Here is a 21,412-nt window from a genome sequence, read left to right on the forward strand (position 1 = left end):
CACTCTCCCTCGCTCGCTCTCTTCTAAAAGGCAGAAAAATCCAAGATGAAGTAGGGGGTAGAGAAAGCAAAGGAGGGGGCCTGAATCAAAGAGGGAACATCTGAATCAAACTGCACATATTAGTCATTTCCCCAGCCTTCTCTTACACAGACAGACTGACTCTCCTCTTAATGTATTTCATCTTTTTTTTTTTTCCCATGGACATTTGTGTACCTTAGAAACTTCTTTGCTAATCTCCTCCTACTTTTTCATACCATGAGGTCATATGTTCCTGCTGGTAGCATGACTTTAAATCACACACCAGCTTGCCCTTTGAGGTCTGAACAGAAATCACTGTCGTAGATCACAAGTAAATATGAGTTGATGGCTTCAAGCCCAGTGTCACCACCACCCCACTTATGCATATTGCAAAATTCGAGAAGAATCAAATGCAGGTATTGCTTCCCAGTGGAAAGGACTTGATCACTGCAAGGGCTGTGAGAGGGCCGTGTGAAGGAGCTCAGGCAGAGGAACACATCCTCCCTGTTTCCAAGACCTGCAACTGCCCTGAAGTGACTTGTCGAGAGGCACACAAGCTATGGGTGCTAAAGGCTGTGCACTGCCTGTGCCTGCACGTGTGCCAGTGAGTGCAGACGTGGAGCAGGCAGTCACTTGGCCTGAGACATTTTGGGAGACACACAGGTCATGGCTGCCCTTGGCCACGACGTAGCACAGGTCACCAGGGTGTGCTGGCAGCAGCCATGGGGAGGACAAGCACAGCGCCCCAGCAGCTTTGGATTTCATAACCAGCACTACGTGCAAAGCAACATCACAGAACACTCCGGTGTTTACGTTGCTCCTGTGAGCGCATGAATAAAGAGGACGGAGGAAAAAAGCATTGGCTTTCACATGTCCCCTCTCAGGTGGGAACACGACACCTGCAGCTGGCTGCTGCTCTTCCTCAGAGCCCATGGCTGCTTCTTCCAGCATCTTGAGGTTACCCCTGACAGCTTGCACTCAAAAGTTTACCAAGGTATCTTTTTCCCTGACAAAATGAGCTATTCAAAATGAGCTATGTCACACAAGGCTGGGCCGCAGGGCTTTTAAAATCGGTTCTGCTGATGTTCAAAGGGAGCAGCTTGCTGTGCAGAGGAGTGGTAGAGTTAATAGCAGTAGGATCAGCACAAGCTCTTACCCTGCCATCTGCCTTCAGCTCAGTCAGGCTTTCTGCTGAACAGCCAATGTGGGCTGGGGCCACTGGAGTGAGCAGCAACTCACTGACATGAAAGACTGCCTGGGTTAGTTGATTAAGAATAAGATTACGAGCACAGGAATCCTGTATAGTGCTGGTACTGACTCAGTTCAAGGATTTCATGGGGATATTTAAGCCCAGTTTTCCAAAGAAGTCTTTTATTTTGCGCAGGTGGGTGTTTGTGTGACAGCTTAAACAAGCCCCATGAACTGATGACTCCAGAAACAGGGGTCATCTCTGAAACTTGCTATGCTTTCTTCTTTGGCCACCCCCACGAGAAAACAGGGATAAATAACACTAAACTGTCTCACTCCCCTGCAATGTTTAAGTCCTTTGCACATAGAGAGCTCTGGAGGAAACACAGGAAAGCGCACTGGAATGGACAGGGATGCCTCTCACAACTGCGGGGCACAGATCCCTCTCATTCTGCCTTGTGGACTTCTTTTAAGTGCTGGTCACTGCCAGCAGGCCCTGACAGAGGCTGCTCAGCTCTGCTCCTGCACATTCAGACTGACAGCTGCCTCAAGAGTTCTCCCTCTTTGTAACAACAGAAGAGTCACTTAAGGCTTGTGGATGACCTGAAAGTACCAACTGCTGACCCACTACCGAAGTCTGAACCTTCCAGTGCAACCACGAAGAGCAGGGCTTGGTCCCCTTGAGGGATGGTGAGGGCCAAACAGTTCTGTAGGCCCATAACAAAATACCGAGAGTATACAAAATACTCTGATGTCATATCATTCTGCAGTAATACCCTACAGCAATTTAAAGGACTGCTGCAGCTGATCTCCAAACCCAGGAGGAGACAGCTGGAGGGAGCAGCAAAAGGGTGCTGGTCTGGAAGGAAGATGGGGGATCTGGGATGCGTGAGGGCACAACCTGCCTGATCTGAAAGCAACAAGAACAGAGAGGCCCCTCCTTTCACAGATGGAGGGAGGAAAAAAAGAAAGATGAGCGAAAAGCCTGGACTTAATAATGAAAAACAATAGCTCATCATTTATTTTCATATCCTCTCACTAATGCTGGCATAATGCTAACAGTGGAATTCTTATGGCATGCATGTCATGCCTGCAAATACCAAGTGAATTACTTCTCAGCAAGGCTATGGGCTATGGCACTGAGCAGCACATTCGTTACAAACGATTGCATGATGAACGACAGTTCCCAAATTCCTCCTTCACAATGCTACTTGCATTAGTTGTAATTTAATGAGTGTGAGAGAGAGAGAGAGAAAGTTTTGGCTCAAACCACAGAAATAATACTGCTTGCTGCTGCTTCCCACTGGGTCTTGTATTAACTCACACCACCTCCACCTCCTACTTCTCTACCTCCTCCCTTTTCACACCTATCCTCAGGTGCTAAAAGTCGTGTCATGAAACCCATCAGCATGGCAAGAGAGCAAGCAGAAGCCCCCAAGCACATGCATTCCTTCTGCCTAAAAGGTGGGAGAGGACACAAACCTCTCCTTCTTCTCTGCCGACAGTCACTGGCAGGCTGGGGCGGCTCCTACAGCAGCCAGTCTCTGTGCAGACAAGCCACCAACTCTCCTTTGGTTCTTTCCTCCTAGGGAGCCAGTGCAGGTGGAAGACACCAAGCTGGCAGTTCTGGAAACAGAGCACGAAGCACACAATGTATGACCCATGTTGGTGCAGAGCTCCCACCACACACCCTTACCAGCAGAGTCCTCGTGCCTTCCTGGAGGGAACCACAGCAGGGTAGCCCAGCCTCATCGTCACCTTGCAGGCTGTCTTAGCTGCTTTTTTGCTTTTTTAAACAATTTTGAGATCTGTTAAGTAGCCAGTAAATGTGAACAAAACCTTAGCTAGGAGGTAAGGCCTTCAGCAGTATAAATGTGCCATCATTGGTGACCCCCAGCAAAGCCAGCGATCACTGCCATGCTGCCTCCTCCTGGGCTCTTGGGTAGATCTGTACCTCCAGCTTCTTCAGGGCCTAAATCAAGCCCCTTCTCTTCACTCCATGGACCTTGACACAAAAGGGACAGCCACAGCAGCAGGGGCATCTTGCAGGTCTCTGCCCTGGAAGAAGCCTGACTGGCCAGTATCACCTCCCCCTCATGTGGCAACCTTGCGACAGAGCCTGTACCCCTTCACAAAGCAGGACATTTATCCATCAAATCACCCTGCACATAAGGTTCACACCTGAAACAAGACCCACCGGCTGGGGTCTCATATGCTGGGCCAGAAGAAAGCTGAGAGGTCAGATCTGAGCAGCAGACTTACAAGTAAGTGGCTGCAAATATCCCTACTACTCTCCTGGTGTATCCAGTCTCTTCAGCATTTCCCACTGACAGAGCCTAAATGACAACCATCCACGGATTCCTACCCAGTGGAGCATCCAGAATACTCCTTATCCCTTCTGCGCCAAATGTAATTTAAAAGCCCCCCTCCTACATTTTGCAGTGTTTTGAAAAAAACAAATCCAAACAAAATTCAAAATTTACATGTTTCTGAAACACAGGCATAAGCAGAGGAAGGGAAAATGCCCTTAAGGATTGGAACCAAATGTGTTTGTGCAAATGAGACCCAGGATTTACAGTTACCTTCCAGCCTCCAGCAAGTGCTACAGTCTTAGCTTTGACTTAAAAACAATCTGTTTTCTTGTAGAGGTTGAAAAACACCAGTGATATTTTCTCTGGTGTACTGGCCAAAGTCCCACAGCCGTGGCTGGGAGAGGAGGGTGGACATTGTGTCACAGGACACCCCCAGGGACACGTGCAGACACTGGTGTGTATGGACACACAGATGCACATTTGTGCTTCCCAGCAGTACAGCAGGCACGATGCTGGGGGCCACCACCTTTAGGAACTATATGGACAGAGATTTGCCCCTTGTCAAAATCCCCCTCCAAGCCCATGTGTAGCATTGCACTCTCTGTGGCTTTCTCAAAACTACGGCTGTGCTTTGAGCAGTGACCAGACTCTGAAATAAATGAAGACATGCCTTGCTGAAGTGACCCTAAGTGAAAGCAGCAATACTTGGCACAAATAAATAAACAAGCACCATAGCTGCAAATCCAAAAGGATGAAGCAGTGAGCCTCATCAGCCTGCTGTGACTAACCTTGTGCTGGGCAACTCATCCACCCCAGCAGCATGGGGAGCCACACATCCCCCCGAGGGCCACCAGACAGAAGAGGTCCCTTTGCAGACAGCAAGTGTGAGGAGAAGGGGAGCAAGCATGAGAGGGAAGGGAGGGGAGGGGGTAGTACTGTGACAGAGGACACCACAATGGCTATGTGGCCTTTAGGAGCCTGGCAAAGGGGTGCTGTTACCTGCTACCAGCCTGCAAAGAGAAGCAGTGACCAGGCTGGAGTGATGAAAAGCAGTTATCAGGGGCAGAACTATAGGGATGATCATACCTAGACAGACGCAGACCTGCTGGACTGCCAGAACAGGCCTATTACTGCAACAGCTTCTTTGGGCATACAGTGCAAGCCACAGCAGTCAGAACTGCCAGCCACGGTTTATCACATTTATAATTTAAAACCCAACCAAATCCAACACTTCTGCTGGAACCAAGTTCCGCTGAAGGTTCCTGGCCCAGCTGGGAAGGCAGAGGCTGTCCTGCCCCTTGGTTCCCCTCCTGAGAGGCTGTTGTGGCTCAGGAAGGGTGAAGCTTAGCCACAGCATTCAGTGTCACACTTCAGCTCCCTTTAAGCCTTCAAATTAGGGCTTACACGGGGCTTAAGTGCAGCCTGTCCCAACACAGGGTTGGATTTCACAGCTCTCATGTGCTGCTGGGTTGCCACTTCCCACTGAAAAGAGGATGAGAGCCCTGCAGGCAGCCTGGCAGGCAGTCCATCCCCCCAGACACTCGGAGCAGGGGATGGGGAGCACCTTAAACCCTGCAGCCTTTCCCACGTCCCTGGAGGGTAAAACAGGAGGGCTGAGATCACCAGGACAAGCTTCTGCTTCCCTTGCCTCAGGTAGACAAATAATTCCCAATACTCATCTTTTCAGCAAGCATTTTGTGGTAACCACTGAATGTTTTACCTCTGTGACAAAGCCTGTGCTCTTCTTCCTCCACATCTCTGCTGGCCCCCCATGGCGCACCTTGAGCCCCAGGGTGACCACAGGGTGACCACAACCCTTCCAGCCCATGGGCTGGGATGCCTGACATGCAGCACTGAGTTCCCACGTGAAGTCAGCATGTCCTCGATACACGGCACACTGCGTCCTCGGCCACGAGCACCTCAGCTGGTCACCTTCCAGCTGGTCACCTTCCAGCAAGGACAGCTGAATATGACAGGGCTGGGCTGGGGAGGGGGTGGCACAGGGGAAGAAGCTGCCAGGAACAGGAGGAAGGACACAAAACACCCCAGGAGAATAAGAGCCCCATCTTCTTCACAAGCCCTGCAATAACAAGAAGGCAAGAAGGACAGGAGTACCAATCAGAACAAAACCCAAATGGAAAACTATGACCTGCAACTTGCTCCAGTGATGCCAGGTAACAACTGTGGCTAGGAAACACACTTCCCAGCTCACCATCAGTGCTGCCACAAGCATCTGCTTTATTGTACATGGTGTGAAAAGCACCAGGCATCCCCACCTGAAATCATGCCCTCTCCAGCCATTCACTCACATCCCATCTTCTTTTCCCCCTGCACTTTATTTTCTACAGGCAGCAGCTTTTTGGCAGGAGTCTCTGTGTCTGTTTGCAACAGGGCATGGCAAGGGAAAGCAGACGTCTCCTCGTAAAGCATCCTCTTCCTGAAACCCCTTCAGCCCTTCCTGGCTGAGAGGAAATGCAAGGATTGGTAATGACTCAAGTGCTCCTCTGGGAAACAGCAGTGATTTTAGAGGAACATGAAATAACTTTTAAGCCAAGCCTAGTCCTGAAGAGGGGAACTCCACACTCTGTATCTTGAGTTCATGGTTGAGCGTACACAAAGCCAGGATTCAGGCGCCCACTGGCAGAGATACTGGAAAAGATACAGCTCCTTTATGGAGGTAGTCTCACCTACATTAGATACATTGTGAGTGATACAGTAAACACATCTGAAGGAATACAGATTCCTCAGGGGATACTGTATTTGCATACAGACCCCAGTTACATCCCACCCCTGGCTGAAGTCCCGGATAACTGAGGATACAGAGACAGACCTGAGACGCATTAGCAGAGCTGAAGACATATCCAAGAACTGGTCCAGCTGGGCCACCTGGCACTAGGAGAAGATGCATAAAAGATGCCTGCCATGCAGCTGTCCTGCATCAGGACAGAGATGAGCTGGTGGATGTGGATTACAGATAATTCTCCGTCGGAATGTCTCGAATGATATTTTTCTCAAGCTTGGATTTCTAGTAACCCTTTTGTTCAGCCTGAAAAGTCACACTGCTTAAAAAAAAATCTCTTCCTGCCTTTGGCAGTGGCAATGGCAGTGGCAGTGTCCCCTCCCGAACACACTGTGATTTACAGTCTTCCACACTCACACTGGCAACACAAGCCCTTATGCAGAGACTGCAGACAGCACTCCTGCCAACACATACACTGCCACAGCATCACTCCACATAAACACCCTGCATTCACCTTGTTTATGTTTTCTCCTGCACAGGCTGTGACAGCTCACAAACACACACAAAGCCTAATTTATATTTATAATAAATCTCCCTTCTTCATTCACTGCAGTGGAAAAGAGCCCTGCCACAAATACAATTTGTTAGAAAAATGGTCTAACAGCGCTAAGGAGAATCAGGCCCGTGCCGTCTTCCGTAGACAAAGGGGATGAAGCCACACCAAACACATGTGTACGCTCCTAGAGGTGCCTACAAACATGGAAGGAGTCCCACAGACACACACATACACACAGACATTCTTCCACCTGTGCTCTTGCATACACTGCTCAAGAACAGCACCTGCTGTCCCTGCTGACTCGCACGTGCTTTCAGGCAGCACAGACTTCTGCAAGGTGCACTTTCATTGCACAGGTGCTCACAGCCTCAGATAAGCGACAGGAAAATGACACTGCAAGAGAAGTACTGTCATCATCAATGGGATATGCTTGTGTCTGGGTCTCACATGTCCTTTCCAGGTGGTGCAGCTATTTTAAAAAGGGGGTTGCAACCTGTTTCTTATCTTTACTTGCTAAATACCCACATATTCTGCTGTTGAAAGAATGAAGAGCGGAAGTTAGGTGGGAAGGCAGGTTTCTGGTGGTGCCACCGGTTGTGCTAGAAGAGATAAAGAAATTTTTTATTGTAGTCATGAAAAAATGTGATCCCCAGTTTCTTTGTAGACTTGGTGGATTTATGAGTCTTTGGTTTTTCCATGCTATCCACAAACTGGCTGTAGCCAAGAGCTGTCTTTTTGTTTTAATTCGGTTTCACAGAAAAGGTTGTGATCTCTCGTCTCTCCACAAAGGACCTTGTTGCCACTTCCGTAACCTACATCACCCTGAGGCCTGATTGTGGCAGCGTGTTCCCCACAGGACAATGTCAGCCTGTTCTGAAGCTGGGCCTAGCGTGCCATGGGGGTGCTTGCAGGGGAAGCACACCCAACCAGTCCTCTGTGGTCTCTACTGGCTCCCAATAAGCTTCCATTAAGGTGACTGAACTACTGATTCCTGCCAAGGTCTTGTGTGCTCTTATGCCTTCTGTACAGTCTAACTCCTGATGGCCTTGCAGAGTTTGAGTGACTCAGGCAATTTGCGTGATCTGCCACCTTCTCTCCATCCTGGCGACGCTAAGCTCGACCAAAAACTTCACTCTGCATCACCACCAAGCACACCAGCAGCCTGCCCAGCTACCAGAAAGCTCCTGTGCACTGACACATTGGGAGCCGGAGGACGGGCATCACCTCATCCCAGCACTGCTCCGCTGCTGACCCAGGGCTCGTCGCGTGGTGAATTCCCACAACGGGGAGAACACCATCACACACTGACACAGCCAGCTGGCTTGCCAAGGTAAGCTGACACATCACCTGGCACTGCTGTGCTCAGATCCCTCCACTTCCCTCCTCCCTGGGGCACCACGGTGCCTCAACGTGGGATCAATTCTGTTCGTCAATGTTAAGGAGCTCAAGTGTGTCACCAGAGATTTTCCAGTTAGAGACGACTCTACTCCAGGTATTTTAAGGACTAGTAATGGCTATTAAGCTCTCCAGAAATTCTGCCACAAGAGGAAGATTAAAGGTTGCACACACACACGGAGCTATGAGGATATCAAAGACGGTTTTCTTGGAATTTTTTTCTCCAGTTTTTGAAGTCTAACATCTAAATAGGAAAGTAGGAATGATGGCTGGAAATTACCACTATTTGGTGGTAAACCAGAGACCTGCTGAAAATCCTTGCCAATCTACGTGGAATTTGTCAACACTAAATGCTGCCTAGGAGAAAATAAAACACCATGTATTTTAGCTGGATATTCTTCTCTTCCAGCCTATTGCTTTAAGCAAACAGCCTTCCTGCCATCATACATATGGAGCAATATGGGCACTCACCCTTCTGCAATCCTGCTGCTGTCAGCTCCTGACAGAGGGATAGCCCAAAGCCATGGAAGAACCACACAGATGGTCAAAAACCAGCCCACAACCCATCCTAGCACAGCTCTTCCACAAACACCACTGTGAAAAGCTGACCCTGGGATGAGGCTCAGACCTCTCTCTGGGCAGGCTGAAACAGTCTAGAGATCACAGTCCCCCTAATATCCTTCTGGGTACTTGTCCCTCTTCTCCCCATGCCACCTCTGGCCGATTAGAGCACCTGTCACACCCCTTCTCAAATACAGTTGTGTGTTCTCTGGAGCAATGCCATGTCACAGTTGTCCATTTTTTGGAATATTTGCAGCACAGAGATCCTTTACTTCGTATCCCAGCTGCTAGTGGCTATGAATAATTGGTAATTAAAGTAAAAGTGGAGCCATACCAGGGAATTGTTGTGCCTCTAAGTTTTCTCCAGACTACTCCCAGGCGACACAGGAGAGCTACCAGAGGTAAAAAAATAAATCTCAGCCTACTAGGTTTACACAGAGACCATCAAAAATATGCGTCTGTATTGTTCTGACCTCCAGATCTTTTTTTTCTTCACATTTTCCTAACCTTTAAAAGGCATGTAAGATAAACAGAGAAGAAGCTAGGCAGACAACATCCTTGGAAGAGATGTAGGAATATAATCAAGCCCTCAGACACACGCACACAAACACCATAATTTATCTCTTCCTCCTCCTGTTTGATATTATCCTCTGTTCTAGTATCATAATCTGTTGCTATGGAAACAGCTATGATGTCACTACAAGAGGTTTATAGATGCCTTGAACAGGAAGGGAAGGTACAAGATGATGGGAGAGCAAAAAAAAGCCACCTACAAACAGCTGCTGAGCAGGAGATGTTCCAGGAATGGTAAGTGTTAACAAGGAAAAGATAAATACATTGACGTGCTGGAGTTGTTGCAGACAAGAGCAGAATATAAACCACACTTTAAAAATAAAGAATGCTTACAAACTTTGCCTAGAAGTAAAAATAGTCTGGGCAAACTAAAGGACCTTCCTGAAAAAAAAAAAAAAAGAGCAAACTTTCTTTGAAATGTTCAGCAAGTTTTCTGGGACTGGATATTCTCTGAGTATTGCTGCTAGAGTCCAAGTCTCCAGTCTCCAAGCTGCTCCATCACCTGCTGTAACATTCCCTCCCAAGGTGTAGCACCCCATCAATGCAGCCAATAGTTAGGGAGCTTGCTGGCTATTCCCCAACCTGTGTATGCCTCTACAACCTGTAACTAGAAAAAACCCTCATGTCCTCAAGCAAAAATAAGCAGAACCATAGAATTCCTTAGGTCGAAAAAGACCTCTAAGATCAATGAGACCAACAGTTAACCAAACACTGCCAAGTGCACAACTAACTCTGTCCCTAGAACCACATCTTTACATCTTTTAAATACCTCCAGAGATTTTTAAATACCACCACTTCCCTGGGCAGCCTGTTCCAGTGCTTGACAAACCCTTTCCATAAGGAAATTTTTCATAACATCCAATCTATATTTTCCCTGGTACAACTTGAGGCCGTTTCCTCCTGTCCTGTCACTTGTTACCTGTGGAAAGAGGCTGCCCCCCATCTCATTACAACCTCCTTTCAGGTGGTGGTAGAGAAAGATAAGGTCTCCCCTGAGCCTCCTTTCCTGCATGCTAAACAAACCCATCTCTCTCAGCTGCTCCTCCTAAGTCTTGCACAAAAGATCCTTCAGCAACTTTGTTGCCCTTCTCTGGACACACACCAGCACTTCAATGTCTTTCTTGTAGTGCTCCTGTGCCTTTAAAATTTGTTCTTGGAGAACATCCAGCCTTCCTGGACTCCTTTGTCACTCAGGTCTGTCCCAAGGGACTCTATCAATCTGTCTCCTAAACAGGCCAGAGTCTGCCCTGGTCAGAAGTCCAAGGTAGCCCTTCTGCTGAGCCCCCTCCTCACTTTTTGAGCATTGAAAACCAACCACTGCACCCAAAGCAGCTTCTAAACTCCACATCACCCACAAATCCTTCTTGGTTTGTGTAACACAGGCCCAGCAGGGAGCCTCCCTTTGGCGGCTCACTCACCAGCTGTGCCAGGAAGTTATCTTCCACACACTCCAGGAACCTCCTAGACTGCTTCCTCTCTGCTGCTTCCTCTCTGTGCAAAGACACACTGAATCCACTGGATCACATCCAGTAGCAAACAAACAACCTGACCCCTAACGATAAGCAAAAAAGAGCTGTTCTCGCTCTCTTCACCCAAGAGAAAGACTTACACCCAACGTTACAGACTCACTGCCAAACATACTGACATACCTGACACGCTACTAGAGAGAACAGTGTGCTGAGCCTCACATGCTTGAGATGTGCCATGCACACCCACGTGCAGGAGGATGCACATGTGGCTCTGACCCATGAGCTCAGGTGCTGATGACTGGGTCTCCACGCTCGCAACTTTTTTTGGCCACCCTGACTGATAGTGAGAGTAGAGCAGCCATGATGACAGAGAGGGTGGGGCAGTCACATATGTCCTTAAATACATCATGTGCAGGCTGAGGGAAAATTCAACATGAATTTGCCTGATGGGGAGGAGGAAGAAGGATGGCACATCAGATTTGTCCTACATAGACACTGTTGTCATGGGAAGAGCAATGGCAGAGAAGGAGGAAACCACAAGGATCTCAGATCAGTGAAAAGTGCTGGTGTTTCAGATAATCTCTGTCCTACCAGAGTTTCCTGAGCATGGTGAGCAGGATCAGAGATTTTAAGCGAATGCCACAGCATCAGTTTTGCCTCTGGTGTCAGCTCCAGATGGGGAATCCCCAGACAGACTCTCTGTTCTGCCTGTGAGCACTAGGATATAGGTAATGTCTGCTGTCCTCATTCACCTTCTTTTCCAAAGATGCTAGAGACAACACCAGGGGGGAAAAACTGGGAGAGACTGAAGTCTGAAGAGAGTGGGAGAGACTGAGGTCAGTAGGGAAACTGCAGAAACAGTCCAATATGGGATCTTCAGCAATTCACTTATTTTCCGTTCCTGCCAGCTTTGGCTGTGACAGCCTCAGCCCCTGAAGATCTCAGGGATCATCTCCCTCTATTCTGTTACAGTCACTTGCCCACATCTTTGTTCCCCACATGTCTCTCTCCTCCTCTTCATGACCTAGTGACTTCTTCTCAATCTTCAGCCCACCCTTTCCTTTCCCAGAGCAACCTCTGTCACAAATGTTGTGGAAAACCCACACATTCTGATTTCCTCTCCTGAAAGAGTCCTGACAATTTGTATGAAGCACCCTCCTGTGTCTGCATCTATATGAAATGCAAATCCTTTGGGGTGGTAACTATCTACCCCTTCACGTCAATGTCATGCCTAGTACAGTAAGGTTCTACTTTTGCTTGGCACAGCAAATACAACTGTTATTAGGAACACCTTAAAAGCACCAAAGTAGAGTAAAAGAATAGGTATGAAAACAATGCCAAGTGTTGTGTGTGTTTTCCAGTTTCTTCTATATTTTATGGGCAAGGTTCTCTTTTGGGTTTATATGAAACCATTTCTTTTCTTCTGTACTTTATATTTGGGACTGCAGAACTGACAACAAAGCTTACATCAGTGAATAAACAGAGATTGTGCTTTTTAAATTGGCAGGTGACATCAAGCAGGATTGCAAAATCGGGGGAATGAGATAATTCAAAACAATCAAGACAAATTGAAGGGTACAGGATGACATTCAAATGGGACAGATCAAAAATTAAACACTTAGGTAGGAAAGTCTACCTCCACCCATATAGAATAGAAAATGGTTCATGAGGCATCAGAGTTCTTGGACAGGATCTGTGAGCCACAGCACATCACAAGCTGCACAGAGGTGAACAATGCTACAATGCAGAAGTTAAGCCAAATAGGAGCACTGACTGTAACAGACACAAAGGAACACTTCTGCTCTCCTTGACCAGCACAGGACCCAAATACAGCACTGTGCTCTAGCATTGCCATTCAAGAGAGAGATGGACCAGCTGAAGGGAGCACAGAGAACCAGGAGAATGGTCAGAGCTGAAGGGGAAAAGATACAAGAGAAAGAGCTGAAGAATGTGTTCAAGATATGATTTAGCCTAAGGAACACAAAGGAGGGATATGACAATGACAAAGGAATAGTTTTCCTACACCCACAGTTAAAAGGACAATGAATCAGAGCAAGCAAAGCAGAGAGGAGTTACAGAGGGGGTAAAATCTTTTAAGTGACAAAGCAAAGGGCAACGATGACAGCCTGGACATGCTGTGGACTGTCCATACATGGGGAATATGCTGGGCAAGCCTGTTAAAAAACATGCTGGACAGGCATTTGGTATTCTGCTTTACAACACTTTAAAAAAATCTTTCCTTTGCCCATTTCCTATTATTTAAATGATTTTGGTGAGAGGTAAGTTTCTTTGGCATTTCAGCATAGTCCAGAGCCCAACCTTCAGGACCAAAGGAGATGTTAGCCTGCAGGGTTCTGCCAGGTAACACCATTTTTCCAGGTCTTGGTAGCACCTTTATGGATTGAAATCTATAAAGAACGGAGAAGGCAGCTGCCCTTCATGGTTTCCCAAGTATCTCTGGCAAATACCAATGCCTTGTGGGGTGACCTTTCCTGCCTTTCAGGGAAGGAGCTGTATGTGACTGCTCTTACTTGGTACTTCCAGAGACAGACATCAGCACAGGCCCTGGAAGGTGAGCGGGACAGAGAACAACGTGTAAATAGAGTGAGCTTCAGCTTCTCCAAACCTATGTCCCACTCAGGGGTGATGCTGAAGAAAACCAAGGGAGCAAACTATGGCATCCTTCACCCAGCATAAAACTCCTTCTCGCTCCAGAACATGACACAGACAGGCTAACCTGCTTCCCCTTGTGTAGCTCCCTGGGTTTCACTGACACTGTTGCTGATCTGTATCAGAATCTAGCTCAAGAGCAGCTCAAGGGGTTCACTTCTCGAAGATGCTTCCCTTTGGCTATTCTGCACATGTCCTGTGAGTAAGCAAAAGACTGTTCTTTGGCATCATTCTGTCAGTGACCTGATCAGACAGCCACTCTTTATACAGCACCTTGAACATATACAGCATTGTACAAATACACACTATTACAGCTTATTGTTACTTCCATTTGATAAACAAATCCTGATGGCACAGACAGCTTTTTAATTTAGTCCCGACTGTGGATTTTCCCAGGCATTTTGAGATGTGGAAATGCCTTTGCTGGCCTATGGAGACAGAGGCTGCTCCTCCACTCACACGCGTGGGCAAGTCTTAGTAGACGTGGTTTTGCCATCAAAATTACCCGATTCTGAAGGCTACCTGAATTCAGGAGTGGTCCCAAAAAAGAGGCACTTGTGCTTTCCTGAGGATGGACCTCAGTTTGCTGATAAGGCCAAATGAGGCAGTAATCAGGGGCATCCCACGCTCTAAATGAAAGGTAGCAGTAACATGCCTCTACTCTTCCTACATGACAAACAAATTGCTAAATGCCATGTCTGGAGTGAAATTATCATTTGTGTTTATTTTGAAAGGAAAAGGTGAATTCTGTACTGCTAGGGGAAACAGTTTCAAAAGAGAAGGCTTCTAGTTAATTACCTTGGTCCACATTAGGGTATGTAAACAGCTCAGGAAACAACCTTTTCCCTAAACAATGTTTAATTCTCACTTCTTGTTATCGACCAATTATCCTCCCAAAAGTAAGAGAAAGACCTATAAATAATATTTCACATTCAGAGGGCAGAGATTTCCTAGTAAGGGTGAGGAAACAACCTCATTTTATAAATGGAGTGATTAAGCTATAGAGGCCATGAGTCAGAAAGGTACTTCAGCATGCGGCCAGCTTTAAAGACATAAACAATCCTAATGAAGTCAGCAGCACTGTCTGTGAGCTTAAATTTAGGCACAGACCTGAAAATATCTTCTTAAATTGGGATCAGAGAGGAAAAGCGTCAAACCTTAAAAAAAAAAAACAGCAAACCAGTCTTAGCCTACTGTTCACTACAGACACGGGGATGGGGACACCCTAACAGCTGTAAGCTGACCACTGAATGCCTCTGCAGACTCTTCTCAGGGATCTTGCCCGTGGGCAGCACTATCACAGTTGCCGTGAGTGCTGCAGCTAGAAGAAGCTGTCTCATCTGCCTTGTACTGGTGTCTTAGCCTGGTCTGAGCAGAAGGTGACTGCACTTCCTTGACCTCACCATCTGGCAGGACAGCTCTAACACCATCACCTGGGACCCACTTGGTGAGGTCCACAATCAGGACAGGGATTTACTTCCAGGCCCAGGTCACCAATCCTGTCATGATTTGACTTCCCAACTGTCCTGACCAAATATTCACATACTTTAATGCACTACTGCTGAGATGTGGCCAAAATCGGGCCTTATTCATTTAGCCACCCAGGTCCATTACCTATCTCCAAATACACAGTCTAACTTCCCAGGGCTGAGCTTAAATTCAAAAGCCTCACAGGCATCAAGGAGGTCTCTAGGCTGTTCCCCATCAGGAGAAGAACCTACACTAAACATCAAGCACAGGCAACTCTTATCCTGTTTGGATGAAACCAAATCCAGTGGTCTCAGAGTGCCACGTAAAACTGGGCAGTAAATAACAACCTCTGAGCAAATGGGGAAACCTAGTGATGGAAAAATGAAATTTATTTCACTTCTCAGGTCAGCTGAGGTGTCCAGCTGAAGCCAACGGGGTCTTCCCCACCTGTCACAGCCACAAAGAGGAATGCACTGCACAGAGTCCAAGGGCTGATGATTGTGGTGAGTAATTGAGCTTGCCTCTTTGTCCGCTCACCCCAGCCCCTAGTCCCAGCAATGCTCTTTCCCCTTCTGAAAATAAAACAGCATTTTTCACCCATTACATAGCAAACTTGTTTAATCACTAGACACAGCAGCATGATAAGAACAATAATTTTAACTGGAGGGGGCTTCCTGTTATCCTGGCTATAGCCATATCCTGAGCAAATAAAAACTTAGGCTTTTAGTCCCAGCACTGACATAGCTTTAGTTCTGGTTATTATTTCATAAACAGGAAGCCTCTCTGAGTTATCATCTCCCTGCTTGAACTTTGGGGTAAAGACCTTTACTCCGCCTCACTGGGGCCACCTCCCTGATGAGCAAGTTTTGTGTGCTTTGGTGAGATTTAAGGATGCATTCGAAACCCAGCAGGGCTGGCCTGTTTCTAGCATTAAGTGGGATCTGATCCACAAGGAGTACAGGGTCAGATTTTCCGGCTTTCCCGGCCCCGCGTGTGACAAGGATAGCGTGCAGGCAGGTCCCTGCCTGTGCTCAGCTCTAGCAGCCGCACCGGTGGCGAGGTGCAATTTACAAATATTACCCAGATTAATTCCATGAGCCACCCACATAGAAAACTACCGATGAGGCTGCTAAAAATACACCCTGAATTGCAACAAAGTTGTCAAGAATAAGTAAGAAGCTAAGAGAAGAGGAACAAAACCAAAACAGAGGCAATCATTGTTTAGAAAATAAAGGTTAATACACATAAATACCTCTCTTTATGCAATTGTGAAGGATGCCAGGTACGAGACGCCAAGGAAATCGCTGGAGACACCCGTCCCAGGCAAAAATCCACCCACAGCCTGTGGTGTCTGGCAGATCCCCCCTTAAACTGGGGTCTCCCCGGGGCCATAGAGCCTGGCTCTGCTCTCTGCACAGTAGGAAATGTCACAAGGTGAGTGCACAGGTGAGAGTAACACCACCTAGAAGAGGGTCCGGAGAACCAGATTCTTGCCTGGCTCAAGCCATTCAGCTCCTCTGTACCAAGCCAGTACAGCCACTCCTGATGAAGCCACATCTCTGGTGCTCAGAAGGATGGCAGCCACTAGTTTGCCCCAAGTCTGGAGCAGAGGCCATGTAGGATTACACCTGATGAGGTCTGCTTTGAAACTCAACTCATTTCCTTGTACAGCTCACAAACGAAACTAAAAACCAGGTCAAACATTGCACAGCAGTGTTACTTCTGTTTTGTTTCACTTGTTATATTTTTATGTCCTTCATTTTACTGCTAAGTTCTCCACCTCCCAGGAAAAAAAAAAAAAAGAAAAAAAAAGAAAAAGAGATGAGGAGAAGGAGAGGAGAAGATAAGAGCAAAACCTCCAAATTCTTCAAAACAAATGGGAAAATTCTCCTGGCACAGTGTGAGTGGGAGAGGATTTCACACCAGATAGTCACTTATTTATCATGCCTCGCCTATTAATATCAGGTGAGGCACCATTCTGCTTCCCAGAAATGGTATTTAAGCCAGCTGCTCTGCACAAGCACACACCACCCTCACCTGCACGTCAAGAATGCTGGGTGACTTTCAGCGTGTGCTCTATGTTACCACTCACTTCAATTTCTACTGGAACCACTTCATAAGGCCTTTGAGGTGTCACATTTCCTCCCAGGGTGCTTTTTCTGTCTAAGAGCCTATGTTCTGAAATCAGTACGGCGGGGATAGGGTTTCACCTCCCCTCGCCTGCCTTGCGGTGGTGGCGGTGGGCGTGCATGGGTGCCACCCGAGACAGCTCGGCCGAGGGCAGGAGCAGAGCCGTGCCTGCCCGTCGCAGGGCTGGTCCAAGCCCTCGGTTCCTGTGCTCTCCTCAGTGGCCTGACTCTACCTGATGCTCCAGAGGAGGGCTACAGACCGAACTGCTTATGCACATAACGTGAGGCTCGCAGGGAGGATGGCAGACCTTGCCTCCCTCCAAGGAGGAAATTGCATCCTCTGCGATAAGTAAGTTTTTATCTATGCACTGCGATATTGCAGGGAATTCTAAGGACCTCTCATGGCAACTAGGAGGCGAAAAACAATCATTAACCCCTCCTCCACCTCCCTCGAAGCCATTCAGCAGCAATTTAATCCGCAAGCATACAGCAACACAACAGAGATAAAACAATTTCTATCGGCCTTTACGCTATCTCTGGCTCCTGCCATTTAGGATATTCACCTATTTTGAGGCTTAAGGCATGCTGCAGAGCCTGGCCGCAGACCCGTCCGTATCTGCTGCGGGGAATTTGTTTCTACGGGTCACTTTCAGGGTATTTTTTCCCGTCTGCTCTCTTTTTCCAGTCAGGCAGAAGCAGGGGCGCAGCTGAAGTTAGGATGCTCTAAGGAACCGCTAAACTTCCACCGCACGCTCCGGTGCAGCACCGCCGCCCCCTCCTCAGGAAGAAGCCGGCGCCCTGCTCGCCCCGACAGCGGCCGAGGCCTCTTCTCCTCTCCGCTTTCCTCCCCTCCGCTGCCCTGCCCGGCTCCGGGGAGGCGGCCGTGCCGGCGCTCGCCCACTGCGGCGCGCCGGGAAGGGGAGCGCGGCCGGGCTGACCGCAGGCCCCGCGGCCCCTCCGCCCCGGCTGCTGCGGACCCGCCGGGCGCCGCCGCTCCCCGAGGGGCTCCGCACCGCTCCGCACCGCCCCGCACCGCCCCGCACCGCCGCCGGATGCGGCCCGGCGAGGAGCGAACTTCAGAGCAATCGCCGCATGACCCCCCCGGCCGGCGGCGCCCGCCCGGGAGGGGCCGGGGGGGCTCCGCGGCCGTCGGTGCGATGCCGGCCAAGCCTCACCGGGCCGGTCACACCGCGGGGGGGTAAGGCCCGGCCCCGGGGGGCCGTCGGGCGGGGGCCGGGCAGGTACGCGCCCGGGCTGCGAGCTCCGCGCCGCGCCGCGGCGGGGGCCGGCGGCGGCGGCGGGCTCCCCCCTCCCGCGGCGGGGCCCCGCTGCCGGGGAGGCGCCGGGGCGGCCCGGGCGCGGGGCGGGGAGCGGAGGGGGGGCTGCCCGGCCGGGGGCCGGGGCCGCTCGGCGGCGCGACGCGGCCACCAGAGGGCGCCGCCGGCGGGCCGGCCTCGACCGGCACCCCGGGCCCGCCGCGGCCCCTCCGCCGGCACCGGCACCGGCGCGGCCCCGGCTGCCCGCCGCCCCGCTCTCCGGCCGCCCCGTGCCCGGCCGCGGCGAGCGCGGGGAGAGCCGGCTGTGGTCTCTGCGCTAACGAAAATGCTCCTCTTTGTCTGCCCGCCTCCGGCGGGGTCCGAACTCCGAACAGCGGGTGAGCCCGGGGCTGCCCAGAAATAACCCGGCGGGCCGCCGGTAACTTTACACCGCCCGCCGAGCGCCCTCCGCGCGGGCGCCGCAGCCCGGGCTCGATTTCCTCCTCAGATAAGTTTTACCGGCCTCGCCATGGGGAGGAAAGTACCGTGTCCCCGTGCCGCCCCCCCGCCCCCCTCCGCGCCCGGGTCTCCGCCGCCACGGACCGAGCGGCCCCCGGGCGGGATGGCGCGGCCGCCGGGGGATGTCCCTCCGCTTTATGTAACGCTCCCCGGGCAGCGCCGAGCCGGGAGGGGTGACGGGGAAGGGTAAATGCGTCGCGAGGGGATTTAAATTAACCTCGATACATCTCTGAATTTTTCTTTTTGAACAGACACCCCGTACTACACATCGATCTAACGCACACAGCCGTATACACACACACGCAAATATATAAATGAATATATATAATTATTGTGATTTTTTTAACCTGAAAGAAACTAAGTTGGGGTACTTGGGCTTCTCGCCGCAGCCCGGGCTGGACTGAAGCAGAAGCCAGAGGAGCTGACAGCAGGCTCCAGCAGCCCCGTCCGCCGCCGCCGCTGCCCGCGGAGTCCCCGCGCCTCGGAGGAGAGGAGCCACGGCGGGGGGAACTCCTGGGAAACCGGCGAACGGAGAGGGGTAGCCGGTCCTGGGAATGCGAACTGCGGCGAGGGGCAGGCAGGCAGCAGGCACACACACACACGCACATAGACACACACACACACGGAGGCGCAAGGCAAGCTCCGTCCACCTCATTGTTCTGCTCGGCACCGGCACGGACTTCACCCACCGCCCCCCGCCGGGGACCGAGCGCCCGGGACCGCGGGGCCGGGGACCGGCAGAGCCGGGGGGCGATCCGCGCCTCGCCCCGCTCCCGCCGGGCGCCGGGCAGGGCGATGGTGCCCCGCCGCCTCCCCGCAACATCGGCCGGGGGCACGGCGAACCGCGGGCGGGCGGCCGGGGACCCCCTGCTCCCCCCTCCCTCCCCCGCTGCGGCCGGGCCAGGGGTGCCGGCGGGGCGGGCCGGGCCGGGGCTTACCTTCGTACATGGGGGCCATCGGTGCAAGGACGCCTGTTATTCATGGCAACGCCGCCACGAACGACGCGAGATCGCAGCCCCCCAAACTCAACACACATCTGCCATCTTGAGCGGGTGTCTCTCGGCGGAGGCGAAGCTGCCGCCTGCCTTCTGCATCGCTGCCCACCTCAGCGCGGGGGGAGCCGGGCACATCCAGCCCCGCTGCCGGCCCTCCGACGCGGCCGGGGCGGGCGGGCGAGCGGGCGGGGGGCGGCGGCGCCGGGCCGGGCCGGGCCGGGCCGGGCCGGGGCGAGGCGCGGGGCCGGGCAGGGGCGGCGGGCGGCGGGGCCCCCCCGGCTCGGGACGGCGGCGCTGGGGAGGGAGGGAGGGAGGGAGGGAGAGAGGGAGGGAGGGAAGGAGAGAGGGAGGGAGGAAAGGAGAGGGAGGGAGGGAAGGAGGGGGGCTGGCGCCGTGCCCCCGCTCTCAGCGCGGCATGGCTGCGTCTACCGGGGCGCCTGCAAAAGTTGCACTGGGGGTGAGAGAAAGGGAGAGAGAGACGGAGGGAGAGAGAGGGAGACGGAGACCGAGACGGAGAGGAGGAAAAAAAAAAGGAGGAAAAAAAAAAAAGCAGCGAAGGGAGTTTGCAAATAATCAAGCGCCGATGGCACCGATCGCGGCTTCCCAGAAGGAGCGGGAGCGAGCGAGAGAAACCCTCTGCTGAGATTATGTGGGATCTTGTTTAACAACACATTTCAATCAGGAGAAAAAAGGAACAGTCAACAGAAGTTGGTGAAACACTTCTGTCTTCCCCCCCTCCTCTTTATAGAAAAGAGAGGAAAGGAAAAAAATAAAAAGGCAGCTGATTGAAGCTTTGCAACTCACTGGCTGTAGGGATCATATAATTTGTGCTCATGCTTTACAATGGCATGGAAAATTCCTACCTCTCCCCCTCTCCCCAAATAAATCTTCTATTCCCTCAAGGCATTTCACAATCTGGTTCAGTGACAAAAGTTCCAATTTATCTTTTTTTTTTTTTAATTTTCGTTTAGCTTACTTGCAGTGTAAATATTTAGCGGATGCATTTAAAATAAACATACGTTGTTGCTTTTAGGAGTCAGGTTGTGTTTTTGTTTTGTTTTGTTTTGTTTTGTTTTGTTTTAATAGGAACCACATCAAAGAAGTGTTTACTAACTGAGATTGACAGCCTTTTCTTCCCCTCCCTCTCTTCCCTCCCCCCCCCCCCAACCCCCCCGGTTTTTTTAATTTTAAATCATCCTTCTCTCCGGTTGAGCTCTTGCTGTAGGAGCACCAACCCGACGAGCATCATTTTTGTCGGTGCAGAGAGGAAAGCTGTAGGGGAAGGCACAGGAACCCCCTTTTGCCTGACAGGAGCTTTACAAAGGAAGGTCAGTCACCAGGTACCCATTACGCAGGCAAAGGAAGCTGAGACTCACGCAAAGCCTCTGGCAAAGGTGGAAACAAAACCTCGGGCTGTGATCCTGCATTAGCAGCCGTCTGGATCTGCCTGCCTGGAGCTCCTTACAGATGAGCAGTCTGGGACCGGACCGGTGAAGATGTAACTCCCTTTGTGCCTGCTGTTACTGCTGATCCCCCAAAACAGCAGCTGCCTCTCGCTGCT

The 21,412-nt window shown here is 50.8% G+C and overlaps 1 protein-coding gene across 2 annotated transcripts in view; it reads right to left on the reverse strand.

Annotated features, from left to right (window-relative positions):
* The window catches only part of HIPK2 (homeodomain interacting protein kinase 2), a 126,506-nt gene extending 106,409 nt beyond the window's left edge, over positions 1–20,097 (reverse strand). For both annotated transcript variants that reach the window (XM_038155490.1, XM_038155489.1), the window contains exon 1: positions 19,795–20,097. In XM_038155490.1, coding sequence (XP_038011418.1) covers positions 19,795–19,813 — 19 coding nt within the window. In that variant the 5' untranslated portion in view covers positions 19,814–20,097. The remainder of the gene's footprint in view (positions 1–19,794) is intronic.
* Positions 20,098–21,412: the final 1,315 nt, after the last annotated feature.

The sequence above is a fragment of the Motacilla alba genome, chromosome 1A (genome assembly GCF_015832195.1).
Source record: "Motacilla alba alba isolate MOTALB_02 chromosome 1A, Motacilla_alba_V1.0_pri, whole genome shotgun sequence".
Lineage (NCBI taxonomy): Eukaryota > Metazoa > Chordata > Aves > Passeriformes > Motacillidae > Motacilla > Motacilla alba.